Source organism: Phocoena sinus, chromosome 20 (assembly GCF_008692025.1).
Source record: "Phocoena sinus isolate mPhoSin1 chromosome 20, mPhoSin1.pri, whole genome shotgun sequence".
In the NCBI taxonomy this organism is placed as follows: Eukaryota; Metazoa; Chordata; class Mammalia; order Artiodactyla; family Phocoenidae; genus Phocoena; species Phocoena sinus.
In genome coordinates this window covers 8,342,501-8,366,126 of record NC_045782.1, presented here as the reverse complement: position 1 = coordinate 8,366,126, position 23,626 = coordinate 8,342,501, and the positions used below count along the sequence as shown (strand labels likewise).

Genomic DNA, 23,626 nt, shown 5'->3' with positions numbered 1-23,626 from the left:
CAAAATAAACACTTAAGATCTGTGCATTTCATTGTAGGTAAATGATTCCTAGGAATTGTCAAAATTGACAAAGTTATCGATGCCGGGGTTCTACCCTGGACCTTTAAATCAGAATCTCCAAATCTGGGGCCTGTGCTTGGCTATCTGGAAGGTTCCGCAGGCGACTGTAGTGTGCAGCCCGGGAGGAGACCGCCGCTGGGGGAGCTAATCTCTTGACCTTACTCGCCCGGAGCTCTGGCACTGCTCCACCACATTCCGCCTGGTATCCGTCCTTCCACATGTTTCTGTGCCAGTCCGTCCCCGCCGGACTGTGAGCTCTGGGTCCCCCAGGGAACCAGCTCTGGGCCGCCTGCTGGTCGGCAGGAGGCCGCAAAGCCGTGCCCTGCGGGGTGCGGCGGGCTCTGCGGGTCCCACGATGCTGGAGGGAGAGCGCAGGCATCATGCCGCGGGATTTTAGAAGTTCCGGAAGGCCCTCGGCTCTTGCGCCTCGAACGTCGGGACCCGTCAGCCTGACCGTCCAATGGTCATGAGGGGACATGTCCAGTTGTACGACTAGTGGACCTCGTGGCGCAACGGTAGCGCGTCTGACTCCAGATCAGAAGGTTGCGTGTTCAAATCACGTCGGGGTCAGCTTCCCTCTTTCTAAAGTTCTGCTCACTTTTCTTTATTCTCATTTTCAACTCGGTTGGAGCCTCATTGCGCAAGTCAGAAAAGAAGCCCTTCCTAGGGGCCGGAAAGGGAGGGTCCCGGCTCGAAGTCTCTAGTCGCCCCGTCGAGGGGAGCGCAATGATGTCGCGGTAGTTTTTGTGGTTGATCCGGGTACTGTAAATCTGGGCCGACAGCGGGTCTCCTGAGGACTGACGCACGCTCTGTACCGCTCAACCCAGAGGGTCTGGCGCTGGCGCAAACTAGAAGGTCGCTCGGTAACCAGAGCTCTGGGAGTCGCTGGGCGGGATCTCTCGGGACGCACCTCCCTTCGCTACGTAGTTGGGCTCACGCTTACTCTGAGAAGAGTCCAGACCCCAGAGAGGAGATCCTAAGCGACTTTCTTGCGGACGAGGTGGCCGAGTGGTTAAGGCGATGGACTGCTAATCCATTGTGCTCTGCACGCGTGGGTTCGAATCCCATCCTCGTCGGTTTGCGGTTGCTGTGGCCTGCCTTCGATTTTTATAATCCAAGAATTTCTCTTCTTACCTTCGGTCTGCCAGGATTCAATTTCTGTGTCGCCCCTTCACCCTCTCTCGGTTGCGGCCGCGGATTTCGTCCCTTCTACCCTGTTTTCCAGTACGGCCAAAGGTTGGTGAGGAAAGCACCCTGGCATTCAGTCACCTGCCATAGAACTGACCTGGCCAGGGAAACGAGGTAGAAAAATATGTAACTCGGGCGCCGTGGCTTAGTTGGTTAAAGCGCCTGTCTAGTAAACAGGAGATCCTGGGTTCGAATCCCAGCGGTGCCTCCGAAGGTGTCAGCTACCTTTTGCAAACGCCTCAAGGAAAGAGCTGTGGGCATTTGGCGCTTATATACATAATTTTCCACATCTCTTTGGGAATATGCTAGCTGCTATCAGGCGGCCTTTTCTATTTCCGGTTGTGTGCGTCAACGCTACGTGCATGTCGTCAGTCTCAAGCTGTATGTTTGCCCCTCGATCTGCCGCCAAGCACCATAGTGGCATTATTGTGCTTGTCAGTGTTTTGGCTTGGATGTTGCTTCCCGAAACGATAAGTGATTCCGTTTTCATATTCTGTTTTCCTGTCTCCCCAAACAATCTCACCCATTTAAAAATTTTCCCGAAGAGAGGACTGATCAGTAATTTGTATTTTACATAGATTCATTTTTCGAAAACCGCTGTCAGCTGGCCGGTTAGCTCAGTTGGTTAGAGCGTGGTGCTAATAACGCCAAGGTCGCGGGTTCGATCCCCGTACGGGCCAGTAACGCAACATTTTTAAAAATGTGTACTGCTAATTTCTTGTTGCTTAGGGAAGGCTTGTGGAGCATTTCTAATCCCGGAACTTTTCACACCCCAAAGAGAAACGTGCTTAAATTCTTTCCAAGTCGTAGTGTCTAGAGAGCAGAAAAGTGTAAGGAAACTGGATCTCTTTCTGTGATCTCTGTTTCCAAATCTCCTGACCATAACGGGGGGCTCCTGGAATTTACTATGTGACGGTAAATGGAAGGCTGTCCGGGATTGTAACAAAGATTGTTTCAGACCATACATATGGCACTGATCAGCAGAGTGTGAGAAATGGGGTCAAAAAAGGAGTTAGCAAGTGTTTCCGCTCTTTCTCCAGAGCCAAGATGTCCAGTTTGCCCAGGAACTGAGAAGACGACCCCTTCCCTTTCTCTTCTGGATCACCTTGCTTCTGATTCTGCTTTTACTGGGTCTCTGAGCCCAGATCTGTGTCTTACATTTCCCCTCCGTTCTGCTGTTCAGGAGCAGGAACCATATCCTTCCCCATGTGGCCTGGGACCCCCACCCCACTCGCAGCACCGGCCCCAAGAAAACTCCACGGAAAGACTGACTTTCATGCCCATACCTTTGGCTCATCAATCCCTTAACCCCACACAGACAGAGTCTCACCCTTAGCAGCAGCAGCACTTTAATTCCACAAAAACTCAGAAAGCCAAAACTGATTAGAACACTCCACAACAGGTGGGCTTCAAACCCAGCAACAATTCTGTCTGAACCCTGAGAGCAGTGAGACCCCTCCCAACTCACCCCCTCTACCATGCAATACATTCCTTCTAGCTCCACCCAGGTTATGGCTGGGGAAGTGGGAGGGCAGGGGGCCAGAGGGCAGAAGCCCGGGGTTATCCATCTGCAAGTGTGCATCCTTGTCTGCATGGTGTGTGGCCAAGGACCCCTCAAGCTCCCACAGCCCCTGGCACCTGAGATGTGACCACTGGAGGTCAGGGTGGCCACAGTGGGGCTGGAGCCTCCCCTGTTCTCCTTTCTTGAGGACATATGGCAGTCATGTCTCCCAAGCCCAGACCTAAAGCCCTGGCTTCCCAGAGATGGTGCTCTAACTAGGGAAGAGAGTTGGGAGAACAAGGTAGCTGCAGATGGCCAACTGAATAGAAGCAGAGCATCAACCCCACCCACCAGGAGAGGCTTTGGAACTTCCCCGTGTACACCTGCATAAGGCCCAGCTAGTGGTCGCGGGCCTACTAAATATATCTGGAAGAGCCTCCAATATACAGGCCTCCCCTTGGCGGGCAGGTCCCACCAGGGCTCCCTGAAGAGTCCTTAGGATCCTGCTGGACCCTGGCGTTGCCAGGCCTCTCCTGCCCTCCCGGTCACTTGCACAGGGCCTCCAACACCTCCAGGGTGCGTCGGATATCCCGGACTTGGCGCGCCAGTCCCTGAACTGGCTGCAGAGCCCTCTCCAGCTCCTCACAGCGTGCCAGCAGGGTGTACATGCCCTTGATGCTCATATCCACAGCTTCGCCTAGGGAGTCCACGGCATCACGGTAGGTCTGGATGCAGCCCACGCTCAGCGCTGTCAGCTCCTGCACCGCACCACCCAGCCCGCGAAGCAGACGGTCCACCCTGCCGCCCAGCTCCCGACTCAGCCTCTCCAGGTCCCGCACCACGTCGGGGTCGATGGGAGGAATGGCCGGAGTGGGTGGGGGCGCCGAACAGGGCCGCGCAGGGGCAGGGGGCGGGGGTTGAGGGGCGCCGCTCAGGCGGATCTTGAGTTGCAGGTTGTTGGCGACAAAGTGGGTGAGGTCGCCGTGGCGGCTCACCGTGCCCTCGAGCTCCAGGGGGCTGGATATAGTGGCGCGCCGCCCGCCGCCCGCGCCACACTCTGCACCCCCTGAGGACCCGGCGCCGCCGCACGCCCCGCTCAACCCGTCCAGGCTGCGGCTGTCCTGAAGGCGGCTGGAGAAGGAACGGCCAGCCCTGCTGGCTGCCGCCGCCTCGTCGTCGTCTTCCTTCTCCTGCTCAACATCCAACCCGCCGCCTCCAGGGCTCCCTCGACGGCAGACGCCCTCGGATGCAGGCCTGTCCTCAGGGTCCTTGCGCCGGGAGGGCGCATACGGGTCGTTTTCGGGACCCGGCGTCCCCCGGTTGCTCCCTGCCCCAGAAGGCGTCCCTCCGCGGCCCGGCTCTTCCTCCGGAGCCTCCCAGTCCGGCGGGTGGACGAAGCTGCAGCTCGAAGTCTTCGGGGACGCCCTAGGGAGGCGGCTCGCGCCCCCAACGTTCTCGGCCTCTTCCTCCTCGGACAACCGGAGGCCTGAGGGCGGCTCAGAGGCCGTTCGGCCCGGGCCGCCGCCGAAGATCGCGGCTTGCTGTTCCCCCAGAGCTAGAAGGCCTGCTTTGGGCCCAAGCCGCCCCCGGGGCGACTCCATACTGCAGTTGGGGGCAGGAGCCAAGGAATTGGTTCGCCCCGGCTCAGGAGGCGTTGGCGGTGCCTTTAAGGGGCGTTGTAGAGGCGCGCCGATTGGCCTTGGGCTCACAATGGTCAGGACGGGAAGAACACTCTGATTGGTCCCGGCAACCAGGAAGTCCCAGGAGAGGAGCTGTTATTGAACGACTGAACGCACGTGAGAACCAGCGGGGTGGAAAGGAGGAGGTGACAGCTGCGCTCGTCGCCCCGCCCTTTCAAAAAGTTGAGGGGGCAGATCTTAAAGGTGAAGATCCTGAAATAACGGAGTCCTCCGGGGGCGGGGCTAGGGCTCTTTCCGCCCACAATTGTCACGCCCACAATTGCTGCTTAACAAACACAGTGCGGACCAGAATTGGGGTTCCTAGGAGGTTTTTGGGATGGAAGTAGTATATCCTGCTTGGACCGTCGGGATTCAACCGCAACTATTGGATCAGGAAGGATGAAACCAGAATTCTCAGCAGAGCTTGAATGGTTCGTTCCATCGTCCTCGGCCAACAGACCGAGCAGATGAATTGCCCAGAACGACTCACAGTGGACAGCGAAGCGGGCTTAAGGGCTTTCCTGTGTATTTGGCACTCTGTTCTCTGTCTCCTGTCCCCTCCAGGTCTGAGTCTCTCTCGTCTTGGAGGATGGTATGTGATTTTGCCACTACGTAAAATATTCAATAAATTAATGGCCCTGAAGTTTAGAGCCCTGGTACCATTCTGATCTCATCTCTTCCTTCTCTTCCCCTCACTGGCCTGCTGTAGCCGCCCTGGCCTCCTCACAGCTCCTGTGACAAGACAGACATGCTGCCCCCTCAGGGCTTCACACTTGCTCTTGCAACTCCCCTCCCGCCCTCCCCTTTTTTTGAGGCTGGGTCTACCAAGAAAAATTTTCACCTTGGATATTCCTCCTTCCCTTCTCTCCTTCAGGCCTTATTCAAATGTTATCTTTTCAGTGAGGCCTCCCCTTACAGTCTGTTTAAAATTTCAACCACTTTCTCCAGCAATTCCCCATCTTCCTTCTCTACCTCTTCTCCGGAGCACTTATCACCATCTGACATACTATACATTTTGCTTACTTACTCATGTAAGTGCCATGAGGGTAAGACTTTCTGTCGGTTTTGTTCTCATTTGTAGCCCCAGTGCTTAGAACAGTACCTAGCATATAGTAGGTGCTCAGTAAATATTTATTAATTAAATGACCCTAGGCCATTAATTTCTCCTTTTTGGCTTGAACTCATTCATGTGTTTCTGTCACTTGCACCCAGAGCCCTGACTAATACAGCATGAGACCAATGGTCTACTGTAATCTTCTCCCCCTCTCTTTGGGAATGACACCCCCCCCCCCCTTGTCTTCCTTTTACTCCTCAGCAAGCAGATGCTCTGTATTCTGCAGGTGACAGAAAACACAAGTTGAATCAACAAAAGCAAACAAACAAAAACAAGGGGAATTTATTGTCATACAATAATGGTCTTAAGGTGTCAGAGAAGCCTGCATTCAGTGCCCTAACACTGTCATAAAGGGCCTGGTTTCTTTCCAAGGGAGTAGCTTTATCCCAAGTGGGCTTCCTCATGGTGGCACTATGTCATTTGTCATTCTTTGGGAATTATAGTTGTCTGCTTGAACTGCTATAACAAAATATCATAAACTGGGTGTCTTAACAGAATCTTTTTTTTTTTTTTTCTCCCAGTTCTGGAGGCTGTAAGTCCAAGGTGACAGCTGATTCTGCTCCTGGTGAGGTCTCTCTTCCTGGCTAGCAGACGGCCACCTTCTTGTCTCCTTATATGATGGAGAGAGAGAGCTAGCTTTCTGGCCTTTTCTTATAAAGACACCAATCCCATCATGAGGACCCCACCCTCATGACCTCATCTAAATTTAATTACCTCCAAAGGTCCCATCTCCAATACCATCACATTGGGAGTTAGGACTTCAACTTCAAATGTGAATTTTTGGAGAGACAGAAATATTCAGTCCATACTGCGATCATTTGTCATTCTCTTGGGCCTCCCAGGATCTGAATCCCAGTGTTTGAGGACTCTCCCACCTCATTAGGCAGAGCCCATCTCCCACTACAAAAGCTGGAATACCAAGCAGTCACTTTCCCAGATTCCTTAGCACATGGCTCAGGCTCCACCATGGTCTACTGGACCACTTCTGCAGTGGAATTTTTCCTGACTGTGTAGACTCCAAGTCTAGTCCTTTTAGAGATTCCATGAATTACCCAGGATGCTCATAATAAGGTCTGTTTCAGCTTAAATGAACCTGAATTGTTTTCTGTTGCATGCAACCAGAAGCCCTGGCTGATATACTCCCATACCTTCCAGAAGGGGAAGAAGGACTAGCTTCCGATGCATCTTTCCCAGGAGCCCCAGTTAATGTCTCGTCACATCTCCTTGGCCTAAACTGGTTCACATGCCCAATTTAGTCACTTTGGTCAGGGTGATACCATGTCTTATTGACTTAGGATTTGGTATTTGGAAGCAATCACTCTGGCAAGGTGATTGAAGAATTGACTGATTAGGTTAGAACAATTATGCCCCTCCTGGAGCTAGAGGTGGGTCAGTTCCCTCCAAACAAGTAGCAGCAACACAATGGAGGATGGAGGAGGGGCTATGGGGGAGCAAAACAGTGTCCACTACATTAGGGGTCAGCAAAATATGGCCTGTGGGCTAAATCCAGCTCTCCACCCATTTTTATATGGCCTATGAGCTAAGAATGGGCTTTTTTTTACCTTTCATACTCCATCTCAGGCCCATATGATGCAATGAAGGCCCAATTGATGAATGGTGACAGCTTTAAGTGCTCAGGCTGGGGGAGAATTTGGAGGTGTGATCTGTTCAGAGGGGCTAAGAAAATGACACAGGCTATTGACTTCAGGGGCATCTATTCCAAAAGAAAAGTATAGAACGTCATGAGACAGCTTGGCTGGCATCTCATGGTCATAACATACACACTGGATACTGACATTGATCCTCTAGATTTGCAACCTTCCTGAGCTCAGAGGATTTTGTTTTTTTTCTTTCTTATTTATTCACTCCCCTGCCTCTAGAACAGTGCCTGGACTGTGGAAAGCACTCAGTAACTATTGTCAAACGAATAAATCTAAGCAAAATTTTGATATAACTACATCAGAAGGATGTAGGGACAGAAAATGCACATGTGTATGGTGGCAGTGGAGTGAAAGAATGAAACCTGTACATTTTGTAGCAGGAAAACGATAGAGCCTAAAACTGAAAACTTAAGAAGTAGCAACAGAATCCTGTGATTTGGAAATACACGGTAAATACCAAAAACAAAACAAACCCATAAAAGGATTTGGAATAGGCTGTCTGTGGGGAGAGAGAAATGGGCAGACTCTAGGGTTTTTTGGGTTTTTTTTTAAGCCTTATAACATCGTTCAGTTGTTTTAATCTCTGGGCATATGTAGTGGGTTGCATGGTAGGCCCAAAAAAGATATGTCTGTGTCTTAACCTCTGGAACCTATGAATGCGATGTTTTTTGGAAAAAAGGGTCTTTGCAGATGTAATTAAGGATCGTGAGACAATATTATCCTGGATTATCTGGGTGAGCCATAAATCAAATGACTAGTGTTCTTATAAGACACAGAGGAGAAAAGAGAGAAGACAGGAAGGCTGTGTGAAGACACAAGCAAGAGATTGGAGAGATGCAGCCACAAGCCACGAAGTGCCCAGAGTCACCTGAAGCTGGAAGAGGCAAGGGAGGACTTTCCCCTAGAGCCTTTGAGGGGAGCATGGCATTGCAGACAACTTGATTGTGGACTCCTGGCCTCCAGAACTGTCAGAGAATACATTTCTGCTGTTTTAAACCACCGAGTTTGTGGTAATTTGTTACAGCAACCCTAGGAATTGAATATAGCATGAGTAACTGAGATGAAAATAAAAACATTTATTGATGTTCTTCACCACATGGCTTAAAAGAGCAAATAATCAACAGATGCAGAAAAAGCATGAGGTGAAAGTCAACACCTATTTTTGATTCAGAGAAACCCCAACAGACTCCACGCTTCCACTGCAGGGGGCGCGGGTTCGATCCCTGGTCGTGGAACTAAGATCCCGCATGCTGTTGCGGCTGACCCCAAAACAAACGCCCAAACCCTTAGCAAACTAGGAAGTGACCAGGCCTTCCTCAACCTGATAAAGGACATGTATTAAAAATCTACAGCAAGCATCATGTATCTAGCAGTGAAACCTTAAACCTTAGGTTAGGAACAAGATGACTGCTTCTATTCACTCCTGTGCTAGATCCTCATCAAAGCGGAAAAACAAACAACTTCTGGGTACAACAATTTTCAATTGCTCCCGGGTCGGCAGGAGTGAACCAGAAGAGGGAAAGAATAGAGGTCAGCTAAGAGCAAGTAGTAAGAGAAGGTGGGCAGAGATGGCTGGTGTGCAGGCGTAGCAGAGTGGAGCTGAGTCCCCAGCATCCCCAAGTCTGGGAGTCAGAGCAGGGGAAAGAAAAGACTTGGGGGTGGGGTGGAGCTGACCAGGTGGGGGTTAGAGCTGAGAGGGCAGGGTGCTCCCACGGGCAGTGATGCAATGCCAGTCCTGGCACCCGGCATGGGCAACTCCCCAGCCTCCTCCCCACAGGTGACGGCTTCCTTCACAGCAATTTCCCCCTGTAAACATCTACACTCATCAGTACAAAAAGCTTCAGCCTTTATTAGATAAAGAGGAGGTAGAAGACAGATGCGGGAACAGGCCAGGGACCCCTTCTCCTAACTACACATATACAGACATACAGACACAACGGAGAAAATGACAGATACAGTTCAGGGGACAGACTGAAGGGCAGAGGGGGGCAGCACCCTCCGGGAGTGGGACCGGACCCAAGGGTGGGCTGAGACCTGAGCCAGTGGCAGGCGTTCTGAGGGGTTATGCTTGAGCAGCTTGGAGATAAGGTCCTGGGCTCCTGCAGGCATGGAAGGGGGGATCTTCAGGTCCACCTGCAGAGGTAAAGGAGAAGGAGGACCCCAGCTTTCACCCTGGCTGCTTTCCCTTCACTGCCCATTTTATTTGGCGAGAGACGTAAGCCCCACAACTACGATATGCCCACTCCCTGCCCCTGGTCCCTGGGCCAGCACAGACCCCAGCCACGCACCCGGGACTAGCCTCCCACCTTGACGATGCGCCGATACGTCTCGTTGTGGGAAGCACTCTCGAAGGGGGGGTTTCCCACAAGCAGCTCGTAGCAGAGCACCCCGATGCACCACAGATCCACCTTCTCGTTGTGCGTGCGCCCCTCGATCATCTCTGGGGGCAGGTAGTCCAGGGTGCCACACATTGTCTTCCTCCTGGAGGGGGGGTGAGTGGGCAGGGATCCCAGATCCAGAGCTTCTCTCCTTTCCCTGAAGCTTGACAGGGAGCCCAGAGACCCCAGGATGTGCCAGGGGAGTGTTCCAACCAGGCTCTGACAGAGCCTTTGGGGTAGGAGTGGGGCGAAGACATACACTAAAGCCCCAGAGGTGGGCTTACACACTGCCTCTGCGTTTCCACACTGAGGGCTGTATGTTAAAATAATCAGATATGAGGGCAATGTTCACCTTAGAATTAAAGGAAAAATCTCAAATGTCCATCAAGCACATCCTGCTGACATTAATCAGGTTACATCTCTACTATGCAATATTATGAAGGCATTAAAAATGACGTGGGCGTATTCTCAGTGATAGGGCAAGAAGGTCCCAATATATTTCAAGTGAGAAACCTGGGTGGCAAAACTGAGTCTCCTATTTTTGGATTTTTCTTTTTGGCCACACCGCGTGGCTGGCAGGATCTTAGTTCCCCAACCAGGGATTGAACCCTGGGCCAAAACAGTGACAGCGCGGAGTCCTAACCATTGGACCACCAGGGAATTCCCAGAGAGTCTCCTATTTTTGTAAAGATATTGCTGTGTCTGTATATTTACATAAGAACCACCCAAAATGTCTCTGGGTAACAAGATCTGGAGTGGTTTTACTTTGAATGCCCCAGCCTCACCCCCAGGGCCGGCCTCCTGGCCCACCATACCTCAGAGAGGGGGCGTGTACAGACCAGCCGAAGTCAGCAATCTTCAGCTCTCCCTGGAGCCCCAAGAGCAGATTCTCTGGCTTTATGTCTCTGTGAATCACTTTCTTTCCGTGGCAGTATATCAGAGCATCCGCCAGCTCCTCCATAATCTGGGGGGGGCCGATGACAGGCAGTCAGACAAGGATAGACTTCGGGCTGCAAGCAGCGTCCCCCCAGCCTCCAGCCCCCGGCCGGTGCCCCAGGTGCCCACCCGCCCCGACCGTGGCTGTTCGCTGCTCGTCAAAAGTGTGGCTCTTCTGCAGCTCCTTGTAGAGCTCCCCCCGGGGGGCGTACTCCAGAATCAAGTAGATCCTTCGCCGGTCATAGAAATAGTTGTAGAGACGCAAGATGTTGGGATGCCTGGGAGAGGAGACAGAGGAAACATCAGGTTGTATCCTGGCATAAGGAAATGGGAAAGATGACAGGTCCCACTGCAGCAAACTGGGTCAGGCTTGGGCCAGGCAGGGGACACCAGGCTGGCGGTGCTAAGGGGGAACTGGACGCAGCTCTCTGGGTTCAAGGCTCTGGCCAGGACTGAGAGCTCCTTGGGGCTGCCTGACCACAGCTGCAGAGAAGACAGTCCAGATGTGGTGGGATTGGAAGAGGAGCGGGGGGTTGAGGCGCCAGGGGTACTGTGGCTCGAAGGGCCCTGCCGCGTACTGCAGATGGGCCTGGATTTCGATCTCCCTGCGCAGCTGGTGCTCCACACCCTCCTTCTCTATCTGAGACTTGAAGAGGACTTTGAGCGCCACGATGAAACGGCTTTTCTTCTCCCGAGCCAAGTACACATTTCCAAACTTGCCTTTGCCCAGAGGACGCCCAATCTCAAAGTCGTCGATTGTGAAGGAACGCCTGCTGGAGGGGGGGTGGGGGGTGGTAGGCAGCTGAGTACCGGTTAGTCGGTCCTCTGAGGCATTTGCCTTCTCCCTGCACCTCAGCCCATCCTGCCCGCAGCCCTGTTTCTCTTCCAGGGGAGCTGAGGATGGACCAGGCTTTCTTGCCTCCCTACTCCTCCTGCCCTTACCTTCTACCTCTCCCATTTCCTACCTGTTCGCTGTCCCTCCCCCTCTCTTGCCACCCCAAGGCTTGGGGCACTTACATTGAGAAGTTGGGGGTCCCACTGTTGTTCTCCACCACCTTCTGGAGAGGGGCAGCTAAGGAAAGAACAGGGAAATTGAGGCCATCCTTTGACATTTTCATCCCCATCCACATTTCCCAGACCCTAGTCCCCTCAGGTCGATGCCCTCCCCTTGTCCTAGTTACCTGTGGGCTGGGCATTGGAGCGGCTCATGAGGACAAGCGCAGATGGGGTGACAGGCTCCTTCCGGAGGACTCTCTGGGGCAGGGTGTTCAGGCCAGACTGAGCCTGAGAAGGACCAGGGGGGAGCTCTGAGAGTGCCTTTATCCCAGTGACCGGGTTGGAATGTGCTACAAGCAGCATTTCAGGACTTGCTATAAAGCCACCCACCCACCTACCCAATCCCCAGTTCAAAGAGGAACACTGAGACCACAATTTTGCTACTCACCCCAGGACTCTGCTCAGAGCCCCATATAAAATGAGTTATTAATAAACAACCTAAGTCAGCCTAAGATAGGGACTTACCCTCACACCTAACCTCTCACCTCTTTGGCCCTGGCCCACTCCACATTCTCAGGCCCAAGGCTGTCCAACCTTCAAAGTCTTGTCCATAACACCACTCATTTACCCAGCCCCCCACCTCAGGGGGCAGTACAGGCTGGGGTAATGAACACACAAAATTCAAGGAGCTTTAGCACAGCGGTATTCTCATGGTCCCCTAAGCTCAGTCTGTTAAGTCTCAGATAAGGTCCTTGTGGCCTTGAGTGTTCAGCAAATCTCAGTATTTACCCCTTTGCCACAACAGGCTTTAGGCCACTGAGGGCTACTCTAACAGCCCTGGACCACTTTTCACTTTCAACTTCTGAGTAATATACACCCCTTTCTTTTAGGAGTGACCAGTGTGGGCATGGCAATGTTTTCTCATTCAGCCTCCACTATTGACAGCCTCATTCAGAGCTTCACCAGGGAGGCAGCTGGTGGACAAGGGGACATACGGACCCCACCGCAGGATACTAAAGCCCCGCAAAGCCCCGCAAACAGAGAGCAAAGCCCATGCAGGGCCCCTTCTTTCTTCTTTAGCCAAGAGAGGAAGAAAGCCTCAGTGCCCCTACAGACCTGTTTGCAAACAGTGATATTAGCATGGAATTTACAAATAAGCAAGTTGAACAAAATGGAGTGCAGAAATAGATCCACATATATGTGGGAATTTAATATATGTAACAAAGGTAGCGTTTCAAATCAGAGGGTAGACTCTTCAGTGAAAGGTGTTGGGACAACTGGAAAATAAAGCCATTGAATGCTTACTTCACACCAGTCATTAAAATAAATTCTAAATTTTTAATTTAGACTTGTCCTGGACCTTTTAAACTTATAAACGTATCTAAATCCTTTCAGAGTCTATTTCTATTTCCTGCCTAACCTATTTTTTCAGGACAAGGGTTGGGAATCATGGCCAAAAGGCCAGACCCTGCCTGCTCAGTCCCAGATGTCATCTGGATGTGACAAATAGGCTCAGCTCTGCAGAGGTCCTCACAGGCTGGTCAAACTCAAGTTGGCAGCACCTGATAGGATGTGGCTACAAATGACCAGACTGGGGCCCATAAACTGGTGCAAAGCCGGGAAGAAAGTGGTAAGAGGATAGCCCTCTGCAGGACCTCAAATCTGCAAGCGGGACCTCGCCACGCGGGTGGGGGGAGGGGAAGTGGGAAAGCCCTTACCGTCTGCTTGCCGTAGGGCCAGGGGTAGGCGTTCTCCTTCTGGGCCATCCTTAGAAGGGAAGGGGGAGGGAACTGGGCAGAGAAGAGAAGCAGAGCCGTGAGAAGCAGAAAAGAGGGAGAGAGAGAGTGAGGGGTCGGACGGATCTAGCCGGAAGCGCTTGTCTGGGGCTGGTGAAAGGGAGCAGGTTTACAAGCTGGCCTCATCAAGGCGCATCCCGGAGCTCGCCTCGCTGCCCCAGCCCTGCTACCGGCCTCACCCCTTTCCAGGACCCTCTCTCCACTTTAGAGCAACCAGCAGCCCGGCAGAGTGCGCGCAGGCCCGCCCAACGGACCCCCCGACCTGCCGGATCACCTGGCCTCTCCCGGCGCAAGGCCCCCGAAAGGAGGACAGCTCACCTGGAGCCGGCGGCACAGCCACCTCCCCGGCGGCTGGGAAACAACTGAACCTTCCCAGCCGCGCCCACGCAGAGGTCCTTTCAAATCTCCCGCCCTGGCCCCATTGGCTGAGCGCGCCGCCCATGCCCAGTCCTCATTGGATGGGTGTCCCATTACGTAGCCCTAGGGGCCCAATGGAAAAGGTGGAATGCGAGCGCCGGAGCAGCTCGGGTTCCGGCTTAGGAAAGTTTCCCTCGACCCCCGAAATAGTCTCATGGGTTTTTTTTGTTGTTTTGTTTTGTTTTTAAAATTTAAGTCATCGATATATCTGGAATTTATCCGTGTGTATATGTATGAACTAGGGTTTAACTTTGTTTTTTGTCAGAGAGCCAGTTATACCAGCATCATTTGTTAAACAAACTGCACCATTCCCAAGGGAATTTAAATGCTACCTTTGATATACTAAGTCAGATTCTCTATTCAAGTTTTATTGCTTGTTCGTTTGTACGTCTGTTTATTCTTTTTTTTAATTTTTTTTTCGGTACGCCGGCCTCTCACTGTTGTGGCCTCTCCCGTTGCGCAAGCTCAGCGGCCATGGCTCACGGGCCTAGCTGTTCCGCGGCATGTGGGATCTTCCCGGAGCGGGGCACGAACCCGTGTCTTCTATATCGGCAGGCGGACTCTCAACCACTGCGCAGGCGGACTCTCAACCACTGCGCCACCAGGGAAGCCCTATTCTTTATTTTTTTTTAATTTTTTTTTTTAAGTTTTAAATACATTATTGAAATACAGTTGATTTACAATGTTGTGGGGGGGCGGTTTTTTTTTGGCTGCATCGGGTCGTTCTGATGCGCAGCCTTCTCATTGTGGTGGCTTCTCTCGTTGAGAAGCACGGGCTCTAGGCACCGGCTTCAGTAGTTGTGACTCGTGGGCTCTAGAGCGCAGGCTCAGTAGTTATGGCGCATGGACTTAGTTGCTCCGGGGCACGTGGGATCTTCCCCGGCCAGGGCTCGAACCTGTGTCCTCTATCATTGGCAGGCAGATGCTTAACCACTGCACCACCAGGGGAATCCGTGTGCGTTTATTCTTGTCATTATTATTTTGTTCTTTGAGTCTTTTACTCATATTACTAATAAGAATTTTCTACCTGAGGACCTTTCTCTGCAGGTCTCCCGACCGAGGCCAAATTGCTTGGACCCACTCTCACTTTTCTCCTTCTTGCCGCACTCCCTTCTCTGCTCTTTCTGACTCCAAATTTCATTATTGGGTTAAATAAATAGATTTTGGGACCTTCTATGAAATAACTAGTGGATATTTGTAAATACTGCCTGTCCAGCACCCTTCGTCTTTCTTCTAATAATAAGACTCTAACTTCGCTTTAGGGAACCACCTGTCTCCCCATTCTGTGTTGTTGTTTTCTGTTGCTGCCAACCCCAAATCGCTAACTTGATGGAGACACGTTGTAGAGGACTTTGTGGTTATCTAGCCAGCATCCATTCTCCCAGCGATTCCCACTTCCTGAAAGCAACAAGAGTTTTGTGGGTCTGAGAGGGAAGCTGACCCCATCCCAGGTCCAGGAGTGGACCCTGTCTGATTTACAACAGTCAACACCCTTTATTCTGGGATCGTGGTCACTGGTTCAGGGATAAGCATGTGACCTTAGTGAGTCAGTTAGTGGGAATTTTAGGATTCTTGCCCAGAATGCTGGACAGAAGCTTCTTTTCTCCTGCTGGAACTGGGCAAGAAAGCACATAGCCTGCATTGCTGGTGGGAGTGCTCCTGCAGGGAGCAGGCTGAGTACGAAGCTGACATTGTAGAAGGCAGAAGAGAGGTCTGGGAAGAACCCGAGAACTTGATGACAATGTTGAACGTCTGGATGCCTATTTCAGCCATTTCCTTCCATGACCCAACAGGTTTCCTTCTCTAATGCATTGAGTTAAGAGTTCTGTTATTTGCTGTTAAAAGCATACTAACTGACACACATCTACAGACCTAGAATGTTTGTAGTCATTTGGGTTGAATGATGCAAAACTACTGACAGTCAATCATTCTGACCTACAGAAAATACCAATTTCATATGATTCACCCTGATGTAAATGAAATGTCCTAATGGGTTTCTAGATCAGTTCACAATGCTTTTGGCTGCAAGTAACAGGAAACTCAGTTAACACTGGCATAAACAATAGACATCTATTTTCTCTTACATAACAAGAAATCAGAAAGTAGATAGTTGGCTCAGGAACTGGACAATGTTAGAGGTCTGGAATGGCCTCTCCGTGATTCTCTTAACATTTTCCCATTGCAAGATGGATTCCAACAGTCTCTGTCTCTTTTATCAGGAAAATCAGAAGCCTTTCTGAAAGTTCCCAATATGGGAATTTCCTGGCGGCCCAGTGGTTAGGACTCGGTGCTTTCACTGTCATGGGACCCTGTCTGATCCCTGGTCAGGGAAGTAAGATCCCCACAAGCCCCAAGGAGCAGCCCCCCCAAAAAAAGTTCCCAGTAGATATCTCCTTGCCTAGAACTGTGTCACATGAGTACTGCAAAGGAGGCTGGTAAATGTATCTCTTCCAGCCCCTACAGTTAAAGCAGATCGGGAGTGTGGTGGTAGAAATAGGCATGTGCCACTGGAGGTACAGTGCTGTTTTCACTCAGGGTCAGCCCAACCCTGCTTCCCAAGATCAAGGAGCCCATTTCAATTTCAGTGCCTTTATCAACATATTTGGCATAGAATGCCTAGCTAATGAAGAGCTTTATAAAAATCCTGTCACTTGCAGTATACTTTATGCCTCATAATCTAGTGAAGGGAGACTTTTCTAGAACCTGTCAGGGACACAGTGCATGGGTGGGATATGCCTGTTAGATCCCATACAGTATCTCTGTCCCCTGGAGTCTTTAAATTCCCACTTGCACATTATGTCGGAAGACATTTGGCCTTTCAGGAATAGTTGATGGGCCAGCATAAAATTGAGATTTGCATTATTCACAAAAAACAAAGCAAAACAAAACCTATCTGTTCTAGCAGCTAGGCAACTATCAGCTGCCTGTTCCAGTTAGTGAACAAAATCTCTGTTATTTACCCCAGTGCTCCTCAAACGATCTATAGGGAAGAACCAGCTTTAATTATTGTCAATCCATCACAGATTGATACTTTTATAAAATACAATAAAAATGAGTTCCTTGAAAAATGAAATCTAAAAAATATAAAATAACAAGCTCAGGCTTCCCTGGTGGCGCAGTGGTTGAGAGTCCGCCTGCCGATGCAGGGTACACGGGTTAGTGCCCCAGCCCGGGAAGATCCCACATGCCGCGGAGCGGCTGGGCCCGTGAGCCATGACCGCTGAGTCTGCACTGCCGGAGCCTGTGCTCCGCAACGGGAGAGGCCCAAGCAGTGAGAGGCCCGCGTACCGCAAAAAATAAATAAATAACAAGCTCGCTTTTTTTTTTTTTTGGTTATAACCAACGTTTATAAAAGTACTCTGACAAATGCTGTAAGAGTTTTTAAATACGTAGCTCTCAAATTCTATACTCATTTCGGACATAAAAGTAACAGTTCATGAAGTGGCACCAGTCTGCGGGCCACACTGAGTACCAGCAATCTACCTCCAGTGCAGCCCCATCCAAAACTGTGGCCTGTTCTCTTTGGCGAGGCAAGCTCAGCATCCACTCTCCCGCAGGGATTCCCCAAGTTTATAAAGGTGGAAATGAGCAAATTCCTCCAAGTCTAACTCTTTTCTTCTTTCCTCTTGCTTTGCTTTTGCCTCCCAGTTCCTGTTAGATTGGGGATTCTGGCTACTGGCCAAGGAACATTGAGAGGTGTCCTTGAGGGGCAATTGTCACTATTCTACTCCCAGAGCTGAATTTTCCAGTGACTGGGAAGGGTCAGAATGTAGCGTGTTCCAAAGGTCAGGCTGGATGGCTGGGATACTGTAATGTGTGTGAGGCACACATGTCAGTCCTTTTATTTCTGATAATGGAATATCCCCCAAAGAAATTTATTACTTGTCTATGCTGGGTCTTAGTTGTAGCGTGCATGAGGGGATCTATTTCCCTGACCTGGGATCGAACCCGGGACTCCTGAATTGGGAGCGTGGAGCCTTAACCACTGGACCACCAGGGAAGTCCCCCCTCCTCCTCTCCCCTCTCTCCCCTCCCCCACAAAGAAATTTCAAGACATGAATTCTCATCGTCAGCCAATAAGCCCCTTCCAGGGATGAGGAGTAGTAGACTCAGAAGGTTCTGGAAGGGCATTGTTGGAGGAGCCTAGCCAAAACTCCCCATGTCTCCCCACTAAGTTGTCCTCCTCAAGGTAAACCCGAGGCAACGCTGATGAGCTGAGTAGGTGCATCAAGACCTGGCTGCTCTCCTCCATCCAGACTCCTCCTGAGCATTCCCAGGTCAAACAGCATCGCTGGGGTTTGCTCTTGGCCATTAGAGCCCAAGTGGTTCATCTTTGGTACAAACTGCAGGCCTGGACCAAACATCCCTGCCACTGAGATTGAGGCCTGAGGCCCCCTCCAGGTCCATGTGTGCATCCTCAGGGACTGGATCAGCAGGGACAGTGCCCCTGCCCATGTGGCAGGACAAGAAGCCTCTACACTACACTTCTGATGCATCATAAAATGTTTTATTGAAGTGTACATACTGGAAAATGTCCAGCTGGACAAATTTTCAACAAACTGAACACCTCTGGGTAACCAGCACCCAGATCAAGAAACAGAATATTACCAGCACCCCAGAAGGACCCCCCAGCCTTCTTTTCAAGTCACTCCCCCCCCTGTCCCAAGAGTAACCACTGTCCTGACTTCTAACCCACATACTGGTTTTGCCTGCTTTTACCTTTATGCAAATGGATCACACAGTATATATTCTCTGGCACCTGACTTTTCTCATTCAACATTATGTTTTGTGAGATTTATCCATTCTGTTGATGTATTGGTTTTTACATATACATGAACATGATAAAATTTACACAGACTAGTTAAAATTAAGTCTCCCAGTTCCCTGGTGGTCCAGTGGTTAGGATTCGGCACTTTCACTGCCTGGACTGGGTTCAATCCCTGGTCAGGGATATGAGATCCTGAAAGCTGGGCAGCGTGACCAAAAAAAAAAAAAAAAAAAAGTGCAGCAATAGATAAATATCATACGATGTTGCTTATATGTGGAATCTAAAAGAAATTTATACAAAAGAACTTACTTTACAAAACAGAAATAGAGTCACAGACGTAGAAAGCAAACATGGTTGGGGGGGGAAGGGGGATTGACATATACACGATACTATATACAAAACAGATAACAATAAGGACCTACTGTATAGGGCAGGGAAACTCTACTCAATACTCTGTAATGACCTATATGGAAAAAGAATCTAAAAAAGAGTGAATATATGTACTAGGTATATCAGTGATTCACTTTGCTGTACAGCAGAAACTAAGATGACATTGTAAATCAACTATACTCGAATAAAATTTTTGTTTAATGTGTAAGGAAAGAGAGAATGAGAAAATTACTATTTTTGTGTCTCCTTAAAGGGGCCCTGTTCTGGGTGGACACCGAGGAGGGGATGCAGGATTACCGACTGCCAGCTTCACACTCCTTCCGCGTTAGGTCACCAACGCTCCTGAGCTGTCCCCTTGCTAAGTCATCAGCGGTTCTCAAATCGAGCACACTTGGCTTCTGCAACAAGGCTGGCAGACTGTCAGCCTCAGTCTTGACACATGTAACACAGTGACCACTCTGGTGGAAGGCGGTCCTGGGACTAGGGAGAGGAGGGGAAGGCGAGGCACAGATTCTAGCCTGGGTGGGTGACTGCTTTGTGCGCTGTGGTGAGACGGCTCAAATTCCTCTCCTGCAGCCCAAGCCTGTGACACTAACAAAGGCACTATTAGTTAAGGAAAGAGACGTCAAGGGAAGAAATTCCCCACTGGGAAAGACAAGGCCTGTGAGTGGATGGCTTAAATTTCTTCGTTATTTTTTTTTTTTTTTCAATATACCAGAAGCGGCAAAAAATACACATAGCTCTGGGCTTCTAGTGACGGCAGTGAAGTCTGGAGAATATTTGTATGTAACGCAAATTAAAATACAAAATATTTTGTATTTAATACCCAATGTTCTACCGCATGGAGGGAACATCAGAGATGATTAAAGCCATAAAAAAAAAAAAAAAAGAAATTGAACTGAATACAAGAACACGGTAATGGAAACATAATTGTTTTTTAAAAAGAGAGGAAATGAAAGAAAAAAAGAAAATCGCTTTTAGTTGAAAAAGTAACAAAAGCAGTGCAGTTAGCTGTTTAGCTAAGGGGAAATTTAACCCTGGAACTGGAGTTTCAGGAATTCATGTCATAGACCAAATTCAGCAGAGGCCAAAAAAAAAAAAAAAGGATGTACATGGTAACACTTTAAATAATGAGAAAAAAATGCAGATAACCACCAGACAACCAGGATGTCTAACTTTAGAAGAATTGCTTAATAACTTACAGCATTGTCCTTGAAGTCCGATGTTCATTAAAATTATAATTACAAAGATAATAGAATCCTATTCCTATTACAATGATAAGTGAAAATACTGGAGTACAAGATTATGGACACCCCTGGCAAGTGGAATTTAAATTGCCAAAAATTAAACCACTGGTTTAGGAGGATTATGAATTATCATTATTACTTTAAAATTATTCATTATTGCTACATTCTTTTCAATAAAGAACATTTATTGCTCCAAAATACATTTTCGGAACAAGAATTGGTGACTGGTTATGAACAATTTCTGTGTTAGGATATCTAAAATATCTATGAGATTAAAGGTATTATTATTTAATTGGTTGATTTGATGGAAACAGTAAGATGAAAATAAAAGTTCCAAAATTTGTATTTTAGTAGAAAACTCAGATACTTAGGGGAAAAAAAAATCCCAGAAAACACTCAGGTTCCTTTTTTTTTTTCATATAATAACACAAGATTCTTTTCTTTCTTTCCCGAAAAAGAATCTCACTTGCAAAACTATCCAGCTCCCGAAAATAACCCTTTGACCCCGACGTGATTTGAACACGCAACCTTCTGATCTGGAGTCAGACGCGCTACCGTTGCGCCACGAGGCCTTCTCGAAACCGCTGTTCCACGGACCTCGTGAACAGATGCATCATCAGCATCAAGGGGCGGAGTTTTATTCTCAGACCCCGCCCGGCCCTTTGTCAGAGCCGTTCTTCCCGAGCCGCCAGTGGGCTAGATGCGCGCGCACTAAGGGATTAATCATCCTCCTCTGGACAAATTGGGTTTAGACGCACTTGGTTTAAGGCCCAGTTCTTTAACCTCGGTACACATTGAGCTCACTCAACAGAGAAATTACTTCATGTGTTTGAGATTTATTTTTGGGGTTAATAAAGTGTTGGTGCAGATCTGGCGCCCTGGATAAATCTTAGATTTAATCCAGCTCTTCCCTACTTGGCTTCTCTTGACTTTTGTTTCCTCGTCTGTACACTGGGCATAATCAAACAGTCCCTCGCGTGGTGACTGGAGCTCAATGGCGGTGCCGGGAGCCAAGCGCCGCTCACACGTGAGTGCCTCGCACACTGCACTCGTTACTTCTGTGTCGGCGTCGCTTTCGTCTGTTCCTCGCCTAGGCCCTGACTCATTATCGTTCAAGCCACGACCCTGTAGACCTAACTCAGTATTTAGGAACTTCAATAAGCGGTAACGAAACCGAGGCGTTGGTGGTATAGTGGTGAGCATAGCTGCCTTCCAAGCAGTTGACCCGGGTTCGATTCCCGGCCAACGCATAGTGACGTTAAGTTTTCTTTTTTTCCCCCCCCCCGAATTACGCGTGTGACAGTGTTTTGCTGTTTGCCTTCTTGTGTTTTTTAAATTACCGTCAATGAACGCGTCTAATATGCTTATTGAACGGCGAGAATAATGGCTAATAAACCTATTGAATGGAGAGAATAATTAATTTAGCCACATATTTAAATACGAGTACTTGAAATAAAACAAATATGAAATTTAGAGTGTGAGCTTGAGAGTCAGGACAAACGATCCCTCTTCTGCTTTCCTTTTTCTTCCCGTCTTCTTTTTATCTTCATCCTAGGGCCCGGGATGGGTACTTCCGAAGTAAGTTAAGATTTAGTGCAAAAGGCTTAGTACTCCTCCCGTCGGGGAATCGAACCCCGGTCTCCCGCGTGACAGGCGGGATACTCACCACTATACTAACGAGGATGAGACAAACGTCGTTTGCTCCAAATGCTTGATCTGCTATCTTCACCGAGAGCGGCGTGCCAATGACGAGGTTCCTGTGGATGTTGTCTCTCCGTCCAGTAAGAAATGCTGACCAAACCTATGCATGTTCTAGACCATAACTGAGCGCGAGTCCCAGAAGGGCGAAAACGAGGCAGGAGTGACCGAGAGACAGACGGCCTCCAAGCCTGCTGAGACCTGAATTCTGACAGTCCTGGGGCTCTCCCAGACATAACCCTAAATAGGTCCCAAGCCGTTTCACTAACTGTCATCCACTACTATAAGTTGACGGACATCAATCAAACCGAAACCAGGCTCTGGAGGCCGAGGAGTAGCATCAAGTAGGAAGGAGGGGAACAGACAGCGAGCGTCTTGCCCATGTCAAGAGGTGCCTGCCCTCTTCCTGGAACTCTGGGAAGGACTGCGCGCTGCGAGCCTCTTCCTGCCACCCGGGTGTCCACTCAGAACAAAAGAGCTGCCGGAACACCTCCTTCAAGCCCTCAGTTCACTCTGATCACCTTCCAGCTCAGCCTCCTCAGCGCCGTTCCAAGTAACAACCGCATTGGGGTTCTGGTTTCCGCAAAACTGGAAGGTCGGGCTCGTCCGGGATTTGAACCCGGGACCTCTCGCACCCGAAGCGAGAATCATACCCCTAGACCAACGAGCCGACATACAGCAACGACCGCGGACGACTTTAGAGGTCGTCCCAGGCTTTCTGCAGTCCTAGGACTGTGATTCACTGCGGCCTGATCCTGGCACGCGGTCAGGGACCACCCGCCCCGACGCACAATACTCTGGAGCTGGGGTCTGGGAATCTCTCTCGGCTCCAGAGCCGCGAGCTCCGACTCCTCCCAGGAAATAACGTCGGGGAAGTGGGAGGGAGTGGTCTCGGCCTCGCCCCCGAGCAGCCCTCCAGGACTGCCTCGAGCACCCGTGTGCCCGCTCCCTACGGTAACTGACTTGGCGCCACTCCGTAGTCCGGAGTCTCGACTCTTCCTGCCTCCGCCCGCCGTCCTCGGACCCAGCCCCCGGCGCAGAGCTTTGAAGACTAGCGGTAGAGTTGCCTGGTTGGGGACAATTAATGAGTCCTGAGATCTCTCTGGGAACACCAGCCCCTCTTTCTGTCCCTGCGTCTGTCCATCCTTCTGGAGTGACCGACACTTCGATAGCCCACAGTCTCCCCAGACCGCAGGGTAGTGCCCAGGCGAGGGAATATTTCCTGGGGCCAAGAAGACCCACGCAGGAGGCGTCATTGAGATGAGTGGCTGGCGAGGTCAGGTGGGGGATGGGCTTTCCAAACTGTGCGAGCTTCTAAGGTTTTAATACACTCGCCGTGCTCTCACGTGGGGGCCGCCAAGAGTCCTGGCAGGATCTGGTGGGGTCAGTTGCCAGCTACCGTGTTCCCTCAGGTCGGTTCCTGTTCTGGAGAGTCTTCCCAGGAGGGTTCTGATCGGCCCCTGAACTCGACCCCCATGTAGCATCTCTGGGCTGAACCATCTTGTTCCATAGCCCAGTCGTGTGATTTGTGGGCCCATCCCTTCTTAAGGCCCTACCCACAGATACTTTGGTGGAGGGGAGTTCAACGAAGGGTTCAGCTCTTTGCCTTTTCTTTCCCAGGTGTCCCTGGCCAGACGGCGGGGGAGGGCAGCAGAGAACAGCCCATCCTTTCCCGTCGGCATCCCAGGCCTTTCAGGTGTGTGAGGAGTGCTCAGGGCTGATCTGGCATCTCCCTCCTGCCACCCTTTGCCATTTTCTGTCTCCCTCCTCTTGGGCGTCAGCCTTCCCCAAGTCTCT

The 23,626-nt window shown here is 50.2% G+C and overlaps 2 protein-coding genes and 8 non-coding genes across 13 annotated transcripts; 5 read left to right on the top strand and 5 right to left on the bottom strand.

Annotated features, from left to right (window-relative positions):
• Window positions 1-558: 558 nt before the first annotated feature.
• TRNAW-CCA lies at window positions 559-630 on the top strand. The gene has a single exon. It is a non-coding gene; the product is annotated as a tRNA-Trp (tRNA).
• Window positions 631-1,054: 424 nt separating this feature from the next.
• On the top strand, window positions 1,055-1,136 carry TRNAS-GCU. Its single transcript has one exon. It is a non-coding gene; the product is annotated as a tRNA-Ser (tRNA).
• Window positions 1,137-1,382: 246 nt separating this feature from the next.
• On the top strand, window positions 1,383-1,456 carry TRNAT-AGU. The gene has a single exon. It is a non-coding gene; the product is annotated as a tRNA-Thr (tRNA).
• Window positions 1,457-1,854: 398 nt separating this feature from the next.
• TRNAI-AAU lies at window positions 1,855-1,928 on the top strand. Its single transcript has one exon. It is a non-coding gene; the product is annotated as a tRNA-Ile (tRNA).
• Window positions 1,929-2,579: 651 nt separating this feature from the next.
• Window positions 2,580-4,465, bottom strand: BORCS6 (BLOC-1 related complex subunit 6). The gene has a single exon (XM_032618087.1). It carries the CDS (start codon window positions 4,348-4,350, stop codon window positions 3,295-3,297), a length of 1,056 nt encoding a protein of 351 aa, XP_032473978.1. The 5' UTR covers window positions 4,351-4,465; the 3' UTR covers window positions 2,580-3,294.
• Window positions 4,466-8,264: 3,799 nt separating this feature from the next.
• AURKB (aurora kinase B) lies at window positions 8,265-13,708 on the bottom strand. Of its 4 annotated transcripts, none has more exons than XM_032617833.1 (9): window positions 13,628-13,708; window positions 13,232-13,303; window positions 11,699-11,801; window positions 11,535-11,589; window positions 11,096-11,287; window positions 10,657-10,795; window positions 10,397-10,545; window positions 9,510-9,684; window positions 8,265-9,336 (listed from the first exon to the last, which is right to left on the bottom strand). In XM_032617833.1, the coding sequence occupies exons 2-9, from the start codon at window positions 13,277-13,279 to the stop codon at window positions 9,163-9,165; spliced, it is 1,035 nt and encodes a 344-aa protein (XP_032473724.1). In that variant the 5' UTR covers window positions 13,280-13,303; window positions 13,628-13,708; the 3' UTR covers window positions 8,265-9,162. The 4 variants fall into 4 exon arrangements, with proteins under 4 accessions (XP_032473724.1, XP_032473723.1, XP_032473727.1 ...); XM_032617832.1 differs by having other exon boundaries at window positions 11,096-11,290; window positions 13,628-13,676; XM_032617836.1 differs by lacking the exon at window positions 11,096-11,287 and having other exon boundaries at window positions 13,628-13,676.
• Window positions 13,709-20,631: 6,923 nt separating this feature from the next.
• On the bottom strand, window positions 20,632-20,703 carry TRNAW-CCA. The gene has a single exon. It is a non-coding gene; the product is annotated as a tRNA-Trp (tRNA).
• Window positions 20,704-21,309: 606 nt separating this feature from the next.
• On the top strand, window positions 21,310-21,381 carry TRNAG-UCC. The gene has a single exon. It is a non-coding gene; the product is annotated as a tRNA-Gly (tRNA).
• Window positions 21,382-21,743: 362 nt separating this feature from the next.
• On the bottom strand, window positions 21,744-21,814 carry TRNAD-GUC. Its single transcript has one exon. It is a non-coding gene; the product is annotated as a tRNA-Asp (tRNA).
• A 613-nt stretch (window positions 21,815-22,427) lies between these two features.
• Window positions 22,428-22,499, bottom strand: TRNAP-CGG. The gene has a single exon. It is a non-coding gene; the product is annotated as a tRNA-Pro (tRNA).
• Window positions 22,500-23,626: the final 1,127 nt, after the last annotated feature.